Source organism: Oculina patagonica, chromosome 11 (genome assembly GCF_052425735.1).
Source record: "Oculina patagonica isolate OP01 chromosome 11, crgOcupat, whole genome shotgun sequence".
In the NCBI taxonomy this organism is placed as follows: domain Eukaryota; kingdom Metazoa; phylum Cnidaria; class Anthozoa; order Scleractinia; family Oculinidae; genus Oculina; species Oculina patagonica.
In genome coordinates this window covers 21,633,251-21,652,178 of record NC_135768.1, presented here as the reverse complement: position 1 = coordinate 21,652,178, position 18,928 = coordinate 21,633,251, and the positions used below count along the sequence as shown (strand labels likewise).

The 18,928-nt window shown below is 38.7% G+C and overlaps 3 protein-coding genes across 3 annotated transcripts in view; 1 reads left to right on the top strand and 2 right to left on the bottom strand.

Moving 5' to 3' along the window:
• LOC144630925 (uncharacterized) overlaps positions 1-3,256 on the bottom strand; it is a 97,311-nt gene extending 94,055 nt beyond the window's left edge. Inside the window, exons 1-2 of the mRNA XM_078489283.1 lie at positions 2,210-3,256; positions 723-1,268 (exon numbers count right to left, since the gene is read on the bottom strand). Of these exons, the coding sequence (XP_078345409.1) occupies positions 723-1,268; positions 2,210-3,236 (1,573 nt within the window). The 5' untranslated portion in view covers positions 3,237-3,256. The remainder of the gene's footprint in view (positions 1-722; positions 1,269-2,209) is intronic.
• Positions 1-18,928, top strand: part of LOC144630691 (malonate--CoA ligase ACSF3, mitochondrial-like) — a 165,645-nt gene that overhangs the window by 144,346 nt on the left and 2,371 nt on the right. The window lies entirely within an intron of this gene.
• LOC144629532 (uncharacterized) lies at positions 7,626-8,279 on the bottom strand. The gene has a single exon (XM_078487761.1). It carries the CDS (start codon positions 8,277-8,279, stop codon positions 7,680-7,682), a length of 600 nt encoding a protein of 199 aa, XP_078343887.1. The 3' UTR covers positions 7,626-7,679.

Below are 18,928 nucleotides of genomic sequence, written 5' to 3'. Positions count from 1 at the left end.
ATTGCTAGTGCTCACGAATGTAAAGATCAAGTACATTGATAATGTACCAGCGTTTTCGAACTACAGGGAACTCACGATTCATAAACAAAGTAATGGCTTTATTCATAAGCTGGAACAATAGAGTTGATCGACTTACCGACTCGGATGTTTTCACTTGTGGACCAAAACCTGTAGCGATCTCTCTTGTATTATATTTTGGACGGTGAACTAAAGGAAAGAAATTTTTAGTAAAAAAGATTACTTTAGCTTTTTACGGCTTTTTAATAAGCACCCCATTATGCGAACAAATGGACTGTCGAACCACAAACTCACACACACTTCATGATAAAAATAGTTGGCCAATTGGTCTGCAAAATAAACCGTTCTTAGTAGTAGAAATAATTGGTCTCACCACTATGTCAATTTCAAGTTTGCGTCACCCCACCTCATTCGCAATACCCAGTTTTGACTCTGACCTACAGGGGGTGGGAGTGGTGGTTGTTGATGGGGGTGGGGGTGGTAAATGCCACACACCTCCTTGAGGTTTTTCGAGTTTGGAAAAGGGATTTCAATTCTGGACTATGGCAATTCCGGTAGCTATTCATTCTTCCTTCAGGGAGACTGAAATTTTAATGTTGCCACGACAGCCGCGTTTAGACATGCAAATTTGCTCAATTTTTGACATTTGATACTTCTTCTTTCTAATGATGTATTTTCAAGTTTCTTTGAGCGTTTTTTTTTACCTTCGCTCTTAAGGAAATACCGTCGACAAGCTTTGTATTCCTTCACCAGAATCGTTGTTGTCAGTTTCACGGCCATCAGTCCAAACTCTTTCAGGACTTCTTCTGTCGCAAGGTTTTTTTGTGCCATTTCATTCAAGTGACCTGAACAATAGTCTTCCCATAGTCCGTCAAGTATCTCCAAAGAACTACATTCCAGTGTTATTATTAAACTCCCTTGCTGAGCGTCTAGCACAAGTACATTGCGCACATCCCTCAGATACTTTACAAACTCATTTAACTCCTCCGGGTTCGATGGGTCAACAGCTTGAAAGTACTTGTACGCGATGAAATTCAAAACTGCTTGTGTGGGGGGCAGGTCTGCACATGCGACATTTCCTACACAAAATGCCATGGGCGATGCTTGTTGTTGGTAGGGTGTAACCGGCATTACGGTTGCGCTCTGGACACTTGGTTGTGGTTCCCGTGAGGTTGTTACTATCTTTGAAGCTCCTCCTCTAGCATCAGCGCTTGAGATGGCCTCACAATCTATTCGTACTCGAATTTGAACTGTTGGGAAACAATTCTTTTAATAAAATAGCTCAATCTGGAGAAACAATACTTAAAACTAAAAGAAAAATAATCACGGGGAGGATAATTTAAAAGGGAGACTTCCATAAAGGTAACAAACCAAACCCGCACAGACACTAGCCAAATGAAACGGAGACAAAAGGTGTTTCATTGAAATTGCCCGGAGGACGTAGGTTGTAGCATCTTAATTAAGATAGAAAGGTCATCTATTAAATTTGTGATCATGTATTTTTGCAAAGCCAGTTTACTTTAACTGCTTAACCCTTTAACCCCTAAGAGTGTCAATCGGCACATAGTGTCATAACTTGGTCAATATTTGTACAATTTATTTGAATTTTTGACACCAAACTTGTCTTCAAATGATCTGCATTTTAAAAGCATAAAATTGTACCTCTCTCCTATTTGTAACATAATTGACCACCCCTATAACTTTTAAAAACTTTTTTACCTTACACATAGGTGATGTGCAACATTAATTAACGAAATTAACCAGTAAACAGAGATCAGCGCAATAACATATAGTTTAGGGGTATACCTATACTGTATACGGAGAGAAACAAATTTCTTAATCTTTTTCTTTTAAACGTTTTAACCCATTTCTTTCAAAGCTCTAACTTCCTTTTCATTTGTTCAAGTGTTTTATGAAATGTACTGATCAACACCTTTCAAATGGTGTATCATATATCGATATCAGGTTTATACTTTTTAATTTACGAAAATAGGCCATTTGCCTTAGGGGGTAAAGGGTTAACCGACACATGGGCTCGTTTGCAGCCGTTTCGTTAGGCTGGTCCATCCAATTAATTTCCTCCTTGTAGTGGGAGAAATGACTGCGTGGCAAGTCATGAACTGCTACAAAAGTGTACTCTTTGAACAACATGGCCCAGGCGTATATTAACAAAAAAATCATTTTAACTGACCTCCAGATGCTTGAGAGCTGCCAGCTGTGGAACGGAGCTCATCTATGGATTGATGCACCTCATCAAGCTTATCCTTGATGTCTTGGGCTTCGGTTTTCAGTTTCCATGCAAGCTGATCTTTGATGTCTTGGGCTTCATCCCGAACTAGGCCTTGGACCTTTTGAGCTGTGGTTTTCAGTTCCCCTCCAAGCTGATCTTTGATGTCTTGGGCTTCCTCTCGAACTGCTTTCTCTAGGCACTGAACTTCTTTAGTTGCACTTTTCAATTCCCCTTTAAGCTGATCTTTGGTATCTACCATAACATCTTTTATTTCCTTTTGTCCGCTCTGGACACCTTTTAAACTCGTCTCCAAACGTTCCATCCCTTCTTGAGTTGAGGCCTTAAATTTCTCCATGGATTGCTTTAGGTCTGTGTCGTTTTCATACCACCTCAACAGTTCCTGCACATTTCTTTCATCCTCAGCTGTGAGGGGATCCTTTAAAAAATTATTAATGGCCTCCTGCCATTCAATTTTCTTTGCAGGGCTGATTTGGCCGGCAATTGCCACCAGAGCTTCTCTAATTTCTTGCCAAAGTTGTGGGAAATCGTCATCTGTTATTTCCATGTTTTTGCTCACGTGACCATACACTGAGTTGCGGTAATATTTAATTCTCACCAAATCGGCTGCTAAACTGTGGTCTGTAGTCGTTGGTAGGGCATCCCAGCCCGTGACTGGGGGTATGAGGTTGCATATTGTTCTCAGCAACTTAAAGAGCAATGTAACATCACAATCTTCAGACTTGCCGTACACCCCTGGGGAAGGGTAAAGACAGTCCCACTGTGGCTTATTGAGCTTTGCTGCTTTGAGTTGTTTCTCTGTGGCTGGATTTTTCAGTATTTTGGAAAGGCTACTTGGGGGACAAATCAGATCAAAAACCTCTCTCAGTAGTGTGGTTCCTCCGCTAATTAAAAGTCGTGCCAGACGTTGAAAATTTCCTTTTCCTCTTGTTGAACTAAGCACTTTGTCTGGGTCTGGGGCGGCGGCCATTTCACAAGTCAGAGCTCCGTAAAAATTTAACACCACCGCTCGATATGGGAATATGGATAACTTTCACTTCAGGACTCAAATTGCAAAACAATTCTACTTTTATAGAATAAATGTAGGTGCCATCATCACACGTCTGTAAATAAATAAATAAATAAATAAACAAATTAATTAATTAACAAATTAATTAATTAATAAACAGTGTAGCTAGTGGTTTGGTATTGTTAGTGAACAACACTGTATTTTAAATGTACCCTTCCATATTAGGAGCAGCGTTGCGTGACACCCTAACTTACAATAACTATTTCGAGGAAAAAGTACCGTTAGAATCCCGATTTCTCCAACGCTCATTTGGGTTCGAATTTAGGTGAGTAGTGTTCTGGGGTTATATTACTGTTAATTTGCTCATACCTAATGGTATATTTTCATTCCAGTTCCAGCTCTGCACTGTTATTTTATATGCGCAAATAACCTTAATGGTTTGATTCCGATGTATTTTTCTTGGTCGGCGACAGCCACAATTACAATAAACGGCACGCAATCGCATACAGAGGCGATGACGTTTCCCAATTGGGTCTTACTATTTTCCAGGAAATTTTTTAAAAAAATTAACGTAAATACAAGTAGCTGACAACTTCTTTGATGAACAAATGTTCTTCAACAAATGTCGCGTTACCTTGAAGCGTGACAGCCAAAAAACGATTTACGATATGCGATATACTTCTCGTGTGCGACAAGCAAGAGGGGGGAGGTACAGAATAGGGAGGAGGAGAATGGGCCAAAAAAATTAGGGAGGAGGGAGAAATTGGCGCAAAAAGTCGGGGGGAGGGAGAAATTGGCGCAAAAAGTAGGGAGGAGGGAGATTTACCCTTCTGTTCCTCCCCCCCCCCGCCCCCCATGCAAGGACAAGGGCTGTTTCGTAATTGTTTACACAGACCGACAACACAGACCCATTGTATTAATAAAAGTAGAGATGTGATCATGTCTGTCGATTGAATTCAGTAGAACTCCCCAAATATGTAATTTGTCTCTTTCGTTTATACTTGCTTCAGGCCTTTCTAGCTTTCCAAAAATGTTTTTCAGTTCGTGTTCTTCGCGGCGATTTCTTGGTTACTTGATCTCCGTTCGCGCGTAACATTTATTCCTATAGTGCGTTCTCAGTCCCATTCGGTTCCTTTGATCGGTCGATCGATCGCGATAGAAAGTGGTACAAATTCCCCCCCACTGCCTCTGACATCATCGCCTAAAAATGCGACAGAGTGCCATTGGCGTTTACATACTGGCGACTGATTGACCAAAATAAAGGTCAGATTAAAATAGTCTTGGCTCAGTTGCAAGGGCACTCTCCAATAAAATCTTCTTTGCTGTGGCAACAGACTACAGCTCTAAGCGTTGTATAGGTTTTTGAACGAAATCAGATAAAATTAGACTCCGTTCGTCTTCGTTTAGATACCTCACATATTAAATTTCCGAATTCAATTTGGTTCCACGACCGAAAAAAAACTAACTCAATCGTTCGATTTGTTTCGTTCGACATTATCTATCATTAAATAGAATTAAAACAGAACTATTAAAATAGTTCAATCGCCCGGAGGCGCATATGAATACTCGTTTAAAATATTTCAGGGTATTTGTGTCTGTTTTTTTTTTTTAACGACAACAACGATGGCGTCGGGTCGAGGGTCTTGTGTACAAAGAAGGTATTTATATCCCAAAAACAGAAGCGTATACTATTTAGAAAATTTATGGGTAGACTGTTATAATAGTTCATTTACAGGGCCGAAATCACAGTGTTTCGCCCGAAACCACACTTTGATCGCGAAACGTACTGCAGTAAACAACATTTAAACCACAATAAGAGGAAAGATTACGTGACGTATTGAAACTACAACAGAATGTTCCAGCAGTATATAAAACTGAGATAACCGACATTTACTAGCCTAAGCTGTAAACATTTAGTATCAGAATTTAGTACTAACATGTTGTTGCTTGCAATCAGTGTTTCATAAAAGTATCAGTATTTCAAACTTACAACAAAGTCAAGATCAGTTACATTCGCTTGGGAAGGACAAAGAGATACAAAGCGATCGCACTGTGTCACGCGATTGTCAAACGTAGGATACAATTATATTACTTTCATAGTCTCTCAATCGATATTCTTTTACAAAACTACCTGTATGAACGAATGAAGCATTAAGGTCATTACGTACAACTGCACACTCTCGGTGAAGCTGGTAACACTATTGTGCTGGTGATTTCAACGGTTTCTTCTTGATTTTGTTATGCGAATAGTATAAAACAACAACATTCCGAGGGCGTTTCTTTATCGCATTTGACTGAATTCGTTCGACAACTCACAAAGCAACAAAAATTAGCACACTTTTATGGAATTGCCAGATGATGGTTAATGTATGAAAGTATACATATCGAAGATTCTCACCTTTATGGATGTGTCTTCATGGCATTGCTTCGATCTCTTCTTTCTGCAAGACTGTGGTTCGAAAAGCGGAAGTGATCCGGGTTTGCGAAGGCTCGCGGGAAAGCAGTCACGCAAGGGAAAGGGCTACCTCGTTCCAGGGACCCTACTATGAGAACGATTAGGGCGGGGAGGGTGGGGCAACCGTCATCCCTTACCTTGTATCAACGTAAATACTAGCCTGTTCCAGGCGTTTGGTAAGTTTGGGAGCGGCACAAAAACCGAGATTAGCGCGAATGGATGGCGAGTGGAGAAAATGGCAAGGGGCTTCTCTCTCTCTCTTTCTACCTGTCGCTAAATGACCTCGCAAAAAAACGCCTTAAAGAGCTTTAAAGGGCTCGGGGGAGGCAGAAAAACGTGACACAAGACTCATTCAACATTTCATCTGAACTTTTATTGAATCATTTAGAGTAAATTTTATATTTTGTAGTAAATCGAAACCGACGTAATGTTTCTCTATATATCTTCTATATGCGCCATTGATTTCACCCTATGTCAACAATTATTAACCACGAACAGAAAGGGTGGTCTGCCTGTGGGGAGTGCTCCCCTTATTTTCCAATTCGTTCACCGTTTTTTTTTCGCTGCTTCTCAACTAACCGAACTGACGGCTACTATTAGTTATCTAAAATCACAGCACTTAAGCGTTCACCTCAACGCAAAAGATATCGCCAAAATAAAACTGAGGTACCCGTTCACGTTATATGCCTCAAAAAGCGCTTTTCCCCTCGCTTGCCCACGTTTTTCGCTCTCCCCAAACTACCGAAAGCCTGGAACAGACTACAGTAAAAACGACTTGTCGACGCAAATTTCGGTTATAGTTTTACCCTTAAGAAAGAGTGTCGTTTAAAGGGTTTGGACCATAAAAAGTATAAATTTCTGATTTTTTTTTTCATTCACAGATTACGCCTGCGAAACACCAATAAATCACCATATTTTGCGATAAGCGAGTAAAAGAATTATTTTATCATTCGATCCCTGAACTTGTTTTAGACCTAGTAGAAATTTCAAATTTTTCTCCGACAACTCCGGAAAACGACACTGCCATATTTCTCGGAAGTGGACACAACTAGGCATGAGCAGAATATTTGCAGCAAAATCACTGTCAGACGCTAATGCGCATGAGCAGACCATTATTCGTAGACAGTGTATTGCAGATCACGTGGTAGGCTCTCGGCCAATGAAAAGAAACAGAAAAATGCATCCTATGATATTTTGTTCTTTCTAACTTCATTTATTATGTCAAATTACGTTTTAGCTGAAAAATATCTTTCAGTAAACATAACATATAGTACTCGCTGTGAGTAGAAAATAGCTTATCAAGAGCTTCAATTCATTATATATCCATCTAGCCATTTTTGTGTATAACGTTTTCATCAATGTTCCATTTGAATTACCCTTATACAAGTACTACCTAATTTAGGAAATTAACGCTCCATGAAATTAACGCGAGTTATTGTAGTTCGCATTAATTTAAGTCGTGTTATTTTTGTGAGCGTTATTTTCCGCGACGTTATTTAAGTGGAGCGTTAATTTCCAAGACCTTAATTTCATTTTAAATACTGGATACTGTCCGAATGCATAAAGAAACTAGGAAACAATATCCACCATTTTTTAGTCTTTTTTTAGGCCTTAAAGATCTGTCATCTACAATATTTCAAGTTTGTTCTTGCTTTCAGAAGAGCCGCATAGCAGCCAAAATGTCTTTAGAGACATCACAAATCGCGTTCATTTTCTTTATTTCGAAAGATTGCCCCGTCCCTCGCGTGAATTTCCTTTATTTAAAACAAATTTTCCCTCCAGTTCGCGTTAATTTATGTCGCGTTAATTTCAAAGACCTTATTTTATATGAGCGTTATTTTCCTACAATAAGGTTTATATACTATACAGAGGATGCTTTTTATTACATAGATGATTAGACCACCAAAAAGGCAACAAGCGGCGTTCTGCGATTATATAGTTTACTGATTTCAATTTGATATCCCTTTATCTCCAGAAGTGAGTAGAGTTTGTTCATCTCCTTCTGTAGCTGGCACATCCTTTTTAGGGGAACAGATCGCGAATACAAAAATAGCGATAAACAAACACAATTCAAAACCCGACAAAGCAATGCAAAGATTGCGCTCAATTTGGTCAACCAAACCCAAAATTACAAAAACCGAAACATTCAACAAAATTCGATAGCATAAGGCAGCTTGGACAAAGGGTTGGCTGGTGGCACTGGCATCTGTCACGTGACGCCATCCATGAATGGACAAGGTGAAAAACACACCCGCCAAAAACCCACTAGAATGCCCTTGGAAATTATCAAGGTGGAGGATGTTTTGTGCAGCGTCCGGCCTTATAATAAACACCAGCCAGAAAAAGAACTGAAACACCCCGACGAAAAAGACGGCCGCAATAGATGCTCCTGATGTAACGCCATGGCACTTAATGATTGGTGTGAAGACTTCACGGAAGAAAAGGCTCATTGAGGCTCCTTCTGTCTCACGGCACCATATCGCCAGGGTGATCAGAGCAAGTGATGTATCGAGGCCCATGAACAGAAGAGCGAACGAGAGCAGCATCATGTTCCTGAGGGCCAAGCGTTAGTGTGTCTGGGATTGTTCGTGGCTTGTCTATGTTCAGTGAATCTTTCACGAATACTACGTTTAGTTTCCCCTATCCCCTTTTTTTCCAATTCGTTTACCGTTTTTCTCTCTGCTTTTCAACTACCCGAACTGATGGTTACTATTTGTTATCTAAAATTACAGCACTTAAGCGTTCACCTCGACGCAAAAGTTGTCGTCAAAATAAAACTGACATACCTCTTCGAATTATGCCTCAAAAAGCGCTTTCCGCCCTTGCTTGCCCACGTTTTTTGCTTTCCCCAAACTACCGAAAGCCTGGAAAAGACTACAGAAAAAAGACTTGTCGACGCCATTTTTCGGTTATAGTGTCGTTTGAAGGGTTTGGACCATAAAAAGTATAAATTTCTGATTACGCCTGCGAAACACCAACAAATCACCATATTTTGCGATAAGCAAGTTTAAGAATTATTTTTTTCATTCGATCACTGAACTTATTTTAGACCTGGTAAGAATTTCAGATCTTTCTCCGACATTTCTGGAAAACGAACTGCCATTTTTCTCGGAAGTGGGCACAACAACGCATGAGTAGAATATTATTTGCAGCAAAATCACTGTTTGACGCTAATACGCATGGGCAGACCACTATTCGTAGGCAGTGTATTGCAGATCACGTGGTAGGCTCTCAGCCAATGAAAAGGAAAAGAAAAATGCATTAATGATAATTTTATTCTTTCAAATTTAATTTATTCTGTCAAATAACGTTTTAGCTGAAAAAAATCTTTCAGTGAAACATAACATATGGGACTCACTGTGAGTACAAAATATATAGCTTGTCATTAGCTTCATGTCAAATCCATCTAACCATTATGTGTATAACGTTTTCATCAATGTTCCATTTGAAATACCCTTATACAAGTACTATATTTACTATACTATATATGACATTGATGATTAAACCACCAAGAAGGCAACAAGCGGCGTTCTGCGATTATATAGTTAACTGATTTCAATTTGATTACCGTTTATCTCCAGAAGTGAGTAGAGTTTGTTCATCTCCCTCTGTAGCTGGCACATCCTTTTTAGGGGAACTGATTGCGGATACTAAAATAACGATAAACAAACACAATTCAAAACTCGACAAAGCAATGCAAAGATTGCGCTCAATTTGGTCAACCAAACCCAAAATTACAAAAACCGGAACATTCAACAAGATTCGATAGCACAAGGCGGCTTGGACAAAGGATTGGCTGCCGGCGCTGGCGTCTGTCACGTGACGCCATCCGTGAATACACAAGGTGAAAAAGACACCCGCCAAGAACCCATTGGAATGTCCTTGAAAATTATCAAGATGGAGGATGTTTTGTGCAGCGTCGGGCCTTATAATAAACACAAGCCAGAAAAAGAACTGAAACATCCCGACAAAAAAGACGGTTGCAGTGGATGTTCCTGATGTTACGGCATGGCACTTAAAGATTGGTGTGAAGACTTCCCGGAAGAAAAGGCTCACTGAGGCTCCTTCTGTCTCACGGCACCATATTACCAGGGTGATCAGAGCAAGTGACGTATCCAGGCCCATGAACAGGAGAGCGAATGAGAGCGGCATCATGTTCCTGAGGGCCAACATAGCCAGGATCCCGTTCAAGAGGACAAACCGCGCAAAAATGGACCCTAAGATAGGACCCTGTTGGTCAGAGCGTGCTGCGATGATAAGCAAGAAGCCAATAACGACTACACCCAGTCCAATAAAGCGAAGGTACCCCTCAGTGCGGCCCAGGAAGTGTAACTGTAAGATGATCCTCCACAGCTGAGGACAGACGAGTAAGGTTCCTCCACCTATGCAGTAAGCGAACACTGAAGACCATTGGGTGAATTTTTGCGTGCTTTTCATGGGTTCGGTTTGCGGGATGGACAACATGAGCTTAAACCAATCACTGATCTTTGCTTTAACAGTCGTCATGGTTTCATCTGAAAACAAATGCCAAACAAACAGAAAGTCAAGACGTATTCGCGCAAGTCTCTAAAAAAAATACAATTTCTGACGATTAAGTGACATAAATAAATAAGTCAAAAATTAATATTCTGACGGCGCGATTAAGATTCTCGCTGTTTGTCATGGGATCACCACGGAATATTTTTAAGTGTTTGGAGGGGATATTTTGGCCACGCTAGATTTATAAGACAATTCTTTTTTGCAATTCGCTTGCGTTTCTTTTTTATTGACTTTCTGTTTAAAAAGCTTTAGCAAATAACTGTTAAATGTCCGAGCTTATTTAGTTGTACCCTTTGGTCTTGGTCTTGTGCTGCTGCGATCAGATGGGAAATACGTTTCCACATGTTTTTTGGCCCGTTCTAATAAAAAGGGTGGGTTTTTTAATGGTTTTCGTTTCTGGCGCATAAAAGGTTCTAATTCTTAGATCCAATAGTTGTTATTTTGCATCAGATGACTGCGTGGCGCATATCATCAATAACCTTTTCACATTTAATGTGTGGAGTTACTGTGGTCAGAATTGGGTCACTCTCTAAAGACTCGTTTTCTAAGTCCCCCAGTCCGCTTTCTCTTAGTAACGTTCCGAAGCAACCGAATAAAACATATCATCGTCCACAATATTGCTCTAACTAATAAAAGAAGTATCTTTAATCCTCGTAATTTCAAAACAAATGTCTCGTAATGGCTTGTGACACCTTCTTGCCTCAGGTCACTACACATTTTTTTAAGTATCAAAAGAAGCCTTAGCAATGTATAAATTTCTGCCTGCCTACCTTAAATTTACATTTTTTCGTGCACACATTCAGTTAAACTTCGATGTGAGTTGTGAAAGATTATTTCTTCTTTCTTTTTCGTTCGACTGGAATGTTCATAAACAAGTGTAAATTGCTTATAATCCTCCGTAGTAACAATTTAGTTAACATTGTAAAGGCCAGTGTACATTCATGAATTTAATTTAACATATTTTACCGCAAGCTATCGTCTTCATTCTAAGTCAACATCGTTTATTTGGAATGGCCATTCCTTTTCTTGCCAGCTACACAGCGAACTATGTTTGTAAACCATGATCTCCCGTAGATAAAAGGACAAAATCCACTGAATCAAACCTCCACGTACCTGAATACAACCTCCGTTTATTTATTAATTTCAACAGGATTAAAGAGTATTTAACTGTCGGAGACGTTAATTACAGAAAAACCTAAACAAATTAATTTTGAAAAAATAAAGAAAAGCTGAGATTAAAAAAAGGCGGCAAATAATAATAATAATAAACGCATGATCGCCATGACGAAAGATGTGTCACTAAACGTGAACACAAAGTGGCATACGTAATTCACAGTGTTCAACATTAGGCTCTTTATTCGTGCATGAAAACCAGTCCTAAGACTATATAAAAAGATCCGCTTGTGTTATCCCGGCTCACACAAACGTCCAAACGGCGCAAATGAAAGCAAAGGACAAAAAGAAAACTTTCTACTGATGTGCTTCCCTCGCCCCTTTAACATGCATATCTTGTGTTTACGTTTATGCTTGGGTGCGACTTATATTGCTGTAATACAGAAATATTTTTACGCTAAACAACACTTCATCAACAAGATTAAATAGTGACAGATTCACTCACCGATTAGTTCAGTTATTGCGCTGAAATTTGCGTGCCTGCTATTAATCTTTGTCGAACTGCTGTTCAAATAGCCTCGTTTGTTCCTTCAGTCAACACACCTCCAAAGTGGTGAGAATTAGAATTGAGGTAAGTGAACGTTATGCAAATTATGCAAATACGGTCCTTGCTGATTCTATGGCAGAGAAACTAATTAATAATGGCCAATATAAACACTTTAAGTCCCCTCTACCGGCTGTGACAATACCAAGGATAAAATGGCACCGGCGGTTTGCTAAGACAACCTGACAGAATGCTTTGGGGCGACCCGTGATGGACTAGCATCCCCTAGTCGCTTCATACAGCGCGGAAACCTGAGTTAAACAACGGCCTTATAAGCTACCTGTACTTGTAAAAAGACCTTTATTTCCTATTTCCCTTATATGTGCCGAATTTTTAAAATACCTATTTCGGTCGACTCAAGTTATTAAATTCGATATTTTGATTTAGACTTCGAATTTATGCAGCAGCATTTAATTCATGAGCGAGTTTAAGTTTCGTTCCCACGCCTCGTTTTTATTTCGAGTCCTTTCATACTCAATTTTAAACAATAAAAGTATGGCGGATAATGACCACCTTCTCTTCGTAAAATAAAATATATAATAAAACGAACTGCATGTTTTTGAAGTACACTAGCCAGGTTTCAGTTAAATTTTCTTCAGTATCGATAGGTTCTGTAAATTTAACTACTGCCTTTAGTGTCTTGTTTTGTTTTTTGTTTCCTTTTTTAAGAAATGCATTCTCAAAAATGGCGAAACAGGATGCGAATGCAATCCGACGGTTTGAGAGTTTAAGATTGAGCGTGGAAACAACACAGTCCATAGCGATAAGTCAAGCTTCAAATCACAAACCCTCTTATATTTACAAATACACAAGCATAACTTATGTATTCAATTTGGCGCATGTGAAGTTCGACGTATAAAGCAACTGTCGAACTTCTGTCGAATATTCGACTGGCCAAGTCAAAGATGCGACAGAAGTCACATTTAATTCAAATCTTCCGAATTATACTGACTTAAATGTCGGACTCCACATGCATTTAATTCCTGAATTAGATTCGGCACAAATAAAACGCGACATTTAACCGGGCCTTAGTCCATATTTTTATGATACACGCGGCATTACGCGTTCAGGCCCCAGGGGGTCCCGGGAGAACACCCGTCCTGCAAGTCCCCTGGCGTTTCGAGTGAACAATAAGCTGCGAGTATTAGTATTAAAATATTGACCGAGTCTGGTTTTCAGCTCACGATACGCAAAGAAAAGGTTTTCCTCAAACATTGACTTCATTCCACAGACGAATACCGTCAAGAAAACCAAAAATGGTAGCAATAGCTTGATTATTATATAAACTGCAGTGGTAAAGCGAGTGGTAGCAAATCGAGAAAAATGGTATCACACGTGTGGTAAAAAATGATATCCACACGTGTGATATTATTTTTGACCAATTAGCTCGCAGAGTTTGCCGTGTTTCAATGCTCAATGAGCCAAATTTTATCGATATTAAGTCGAAACATCTTCGGATCTTCCTCGGCAATCTCCGGTAATCTTCAGAAAACGTCGGAAATTTTCGGAAAAGTTCGGAAAATGTTCGGAATCATTCGTACGACCTTCGGACAACATTTTGAAAATCTTCGGAAATCTTCGGAAAATCGTCCAAAACATCGTAATTAGTAGGTTTTTATAATAAACAGAATAATACATGGTTGCTTGGATATATGAAATTTATCTTCTCGTGTTCAAAACCGATATCTCACTCGATTTGAACACTCGAAGATAAATTTCATATCTCCGCGCAACCATGTATTATCCTCTATATAATACGGGGCTACTACTGAATTAAGTGTTATCATTAGTTGAGCAGACATCGTCGTATTGTGAACCAAGTGCAGTTATTATTGATGGTTTATCTACCAGAGCAATCATCTACAGCAGAACAAGCTGTTATGGTAGTAGACTTACAATTAAATCCAGATTAACGTATTTTATTCCAACTGCATGTTACACTGTTTTTCTTGTGTTTCCATGACTACATCAAAAAGCCGCAAACAATATTATGTCTTATGGAGTATGCGCGGGCGCGAAGTGCGGTGGCACGAATTTTAAACCGGAGCGAAGCTTCCGTCCCCAATCGTCTTTCCTCGACTGAATGACAATTCTGTGGAAACAAATAAGCGCCTAAAAGCCTCCTTGGTTAGCCGATGAGCAAAAAAGAGGGAAAACATAAAAGAGGAGCACGAGGCTCGACAGAGGAAGAACTAACTTTAGCCAAACGACCAAACATGGCGGCCGAACACGTGGAAGAAGCATCAATGACAGAATCCCCTGAAGACGATACAGCGGATGAAGAACCCAGCCTATCAGAACTGAAAGAGATGTTAGTGGACATCCAAATTACAGTATCTAATATCCTCATGGAGAACAAGAGACAAAGCAGCGATATAAGCGAGCTTAAATCTACAGTCGCTAAACAAAATCTCGAGATAACAAACCTAAAGACGTCATTAGCAAAGACTGAGAAGAAGCTCAATGAGGCAGTGAAGGAGACAACTACTCTAAGAGACCGTCTTAACGAACAAGAAGAGGAAAGCTACGAGCTGTATGATTTACAAGACAGATTAGAACAGTATACTAGAAAAAACTCTCTAGAAATACATGGAGTTCCAGAAAGCGCCTACGAATCGCCCGAAGAGGTTGTGTTGAAAATTGCAGAAGCGCTGGAAGTGCCAGTTCAGTCCAACGACATTGAAATTGTCCACAAACTTAAAACTTAAAAGGAAGGGCAACAAGCCAATTATCGTCAAGTCCAACTTGTACAAGTCAAGAGCGAAGCTAAGGAATATAGCAGTATCGAACCTCTTCCCAACGTCGACCGCGGCTATACGCGCAGCATCGGAAAAAATTTTTCTGAACGAAAATCTCACATCATACAGGCGAAGAATTATTAACAAGGCGAACGAAATGCGTAGAGACGGCGAATTGATAAGTGCCTGGTCTTTGGATGGCAAAATATACGTGAAGACCTCTCCAGAAGGAAGACCGATCAGGATTGATGAATTGGAAGACTTGGACTATCTCTAGGTAAACAAACTTTGCAAAGCTAGAGACTGTTTTAGATAAATTGTTTTTTGGGGGGATTGGAATGCAAAGCGAACCCTGCTGAAAGGAAACTCTTACGAAGGTATTTTTTTTCCTTTATTCTGACGTAGGTCTGTCGGTAAACTTTTCGTTAGTCTACCTTTTGTAGTCATAAGTGTTTGTTTTGGTTTTACTTTTGAGTGTGTGTTGTTGGTTTTTTTTACAATTACATTCCAATGCAAAACTACTCAGGATGTAAGGTAATCTCACTAAACGTTAGGGAAATACGCGACCAAACCAAGAGAAGGAGCATCTTCACATATTTAAAAGATCAAAAAGCGAGTATTTATTTCATCCAAGAAACTTATTCAGAACTAAACGACGAAACAATTTGGCAAAACGAATGGGGAGGCAAAATGTATTTTTCCCATGGGTCCCGACACAGCAAAGGCACTTGCATTTTAATAGATCCATCGATTAATCTTAGTGTAGACTGCTCATTTAGTGACAAAACAGGGAGAATCGTTCTTATAACAGTCAATATCAATGGTTTAAAAATGTCCTTCTGTAATATTTACGCACCAAATAATCCATCTGAACAACTAGAATTTATCCAAGAGCTCAATAATTGCATCATCGACAAGTTGGAATTGACAAACCTTATTGTTGGAGGTGACTGGAACTGCACGCTCTCAAAAAAAGATAAAAAAGGCGGAACACCATGGAAACCATCACTTTTCAGTCAGCTCCTTCTTACGACAATGGAAATTTTTGGGGGAGTCCGGCACCCAAATTTGAATATATATTCATATGTATCCAAAGCCTTAAACGTGAAGTCTAGATTGGACTTCATTTTAATTGCAAAGAACTTGTCAAAACACGTTAAAAGTACCGGAATTACTACTTCAATAGCACCAGATCATAAAACAGCTTTTCTTTGTTTGTCATTACCAAACAATTCTCCAAGGGGACCAGGATTTTGGAAGTTCAATAACACCTTACTGAAAGATGACGGCTATACATTTAAAATTCGCGATCTCATTCCTCGCGAGAAGTATGCATCTCTGAAAGACAAAAGACTAGTATGGGAATTAATCAAAATGGAAATTCGTGACAACACCATTTCTTTCGCTAAACGGAAAGCGAGGGTTGCTTTAAAACGGGAATTACAAATCTCTAAGCGTCTGGAAGAGCTGGAAAATGAAATATGCAACAGTGATAATTTAGCAGATATAGATAATTCGCTAACCGAGTACGACAAGCTAAAATCAGAGTATCAATCAATATACGAAGAAAAAGGACGTGCTGCAATTTTTCGATCGAAATGCAAGTGGGTAGAGAAAGGAGAGCGGCCGACTAAATATTTTTTTAATTTAGAAAAGCAAAACTACAATAGGAAGACAATAACCGAACTTCAAACTAGCGATAACGTAACAATAAAAGAAGAGGTCCAAATTTTACAACAAATAGAGGAATTTTATGAGGACCTTTACAGCTCTAAAATAACTGTGACCCAAGAAGCTTTTGACGAATTTATCCGGGAAATCGAAATCCCCGAACTTAATAACGAAGAACAGGAAACAATGGAAGGGATTTTTACCTTGGAGGAATGTAAGAAGATATTAGAATCTTTTGAAGACAATAAATCTCCGGGCAAAGACGGATTCACCGCTGAGTTCTATAAACACTTCTTTGATTTAATAGGATTTGATCTGGTTCAAAGTCTTAATCAAGCCTTTGAAGATGGAGAACTCTCCATTTCACAGCGAAGAGGTGTGATTACATTGATACCTAAAGAAGATTCTGACCTACTAGACATTCAGAATTGGAGACCTATAACATTACTCAACATCGATTACAAGATTGCATCTAAAGCATTAGCCAAACGAATAGAATCAGTACTCCCAAAATTAGTTCACTTTGATCAAACCGGATTCATGAAAGGTCGTTATATTGGAGAGAATATACGCCTGATAAGCGATGTAATGGAGTACACCATGTCGGAAAATAAAGGGGGCATTCTGGTGTCATTAGACTTTAAGAAAGCCTTTGACACTCTGGAATGGCAATTCATGATGAAGGTATTAGATCGGTTCAATTTCGGTGAAAATGTTAAAAGATGGATTAGAATCTTTTATACAAATATCGAAAGTACAGTATTGAATAACGGCTTTACTACGAACTGGATTAAACCAACAAGAGGGGTTAGGCAAGGCTGCCCGCCCTCCCCGTATCTTTTCATATTGAGCGCAGAAATATTATCAAACAAACTTCGCCAGACACCTGAAATTAAAGGGATCAATTTATTTGGAAATGAAGTTAAAATAAGCCAATTTGCTGACGATACTAACTTGTTTTGTGCAGATATTATTTCGGTAGAAAACGCTCTTAACATAGTCAACAACTTTGGAGTCATCTCAGGCTTAAAACTAAATGTAAAAAAGACTAAGGCGATATGGTTGGGAAAGTGGTCAAAGAACAAAACCACACCGTTACAATTACAGTGGGTAAACAAACCTGTTAAAATTCTAAGAACAAACATTTTAATTTCGATTTAAAAGTTAAGAAATTACAAACAAAACTGGACGTATGGAAAGCAAGAAACCTGACCTTGTTTGGAAAAGCTTTGATTATTAAGTCTCTTGGGCTATTCCAAATAGTCTATGCATCATCCAATTTAAACTTTCCAACTGAATTCAAATGTATCATCAAAAGTAAGCTTTTCAGTTTTTTATGGAATAACAAAAAGGACAAAATTAAAAGAGAAAGCATTTATCAGGATTATGATCGAGGTGGTATCCGTATGACGGATATCGATCTTATGATAAAGGGGTTAAGACTGGCCTGGATCTCAAGACTACTTAACCCTGAAATCCGCAATTGGAAATCAGTACCAAACTATTTCTTTACAAAACTTGGAGGATTAAATTTTTTCCTTAGGTGTAATTACGATGCTAAATACTTAGATCCTAAATTGCCAATCTTTTACAAAGACATTTTATCTTTTTTTTCGGAACTAAAGTCTCAATACAACTACCAGCAAGGACAGGAAACAATTCTTTTTAACAACAAAGCTATCCTTATAGGAGGAAAACCCTTCTTTCTTCGAGAATGGTTTTCCAAAGGAATTATATCTATTCAGGACCTTTTAAATGAAAACGGACAGCTAATTTCATTTCAACAGTTTAAAAGGAAATATGACTGTAAAAACCAACTTTTTAAAATTTTATCAAGTTATAAATGCCATTCCTAAAACACTTCTGACTAGGGCACGTAATTTTGAACTTTCAAAAGAAAGTTATTTGGGAAATCAATCCAAGATCCAACTAGCTGAAAACATCGAAATTGACTTAGAGAAAGCAAAGGCAAAAGATTTCTACTGGCTATTAAACAATAAGGTAAATCATTCTTTTCCTACCGGCCCAACGAAATGGAGCAAAAATTTGAATCTAAACTCCACAGATTGGGGGCACTTTTTTAAGTTGACAAAACGAGTTTGTAAAGAAAATAAATTGAAAGAATTCCACTACAAGTTCTTACATAGAATTATAGTTACTAAAAAGGAACTACACCTTTTTGGTATCAAAGATGACGGAGATTGTTTATATTGTGGAAACGAAGACTCCATTGAGCATACTTTCATACACTGCCAGTTTTCAAAAGCTTTTCAAAGGAGAGTTATTCAATGGTTTAATAGCGTCAACTACACCAATCACCATCCATCTGTTAAAGAAATGTTATTTGGTTTATCTCCCGCCTATTCACTTGAAAACAAAGCTTTGATAAGGAAACTTAATTATACCTTGCTATATATGCGCTACTACATTTACACCAACAAACTGCACAACAGACCAATTACTCTCTCCGATTATGTTAATAAATTAAATATAAAATATACTATAGAGAAGATAGATTAAATTATTATCCTTT

Bases quoted from the DNA above. Each gene is read 5' to 3' on its own strand.
- LOC144629532 (XM_078487761.1), bottom strand. From the start codon at position 8,279: ATGATGCTGCTCTCGTTCGCTCTTCTGTTCATGGGCCTCGATACATCA.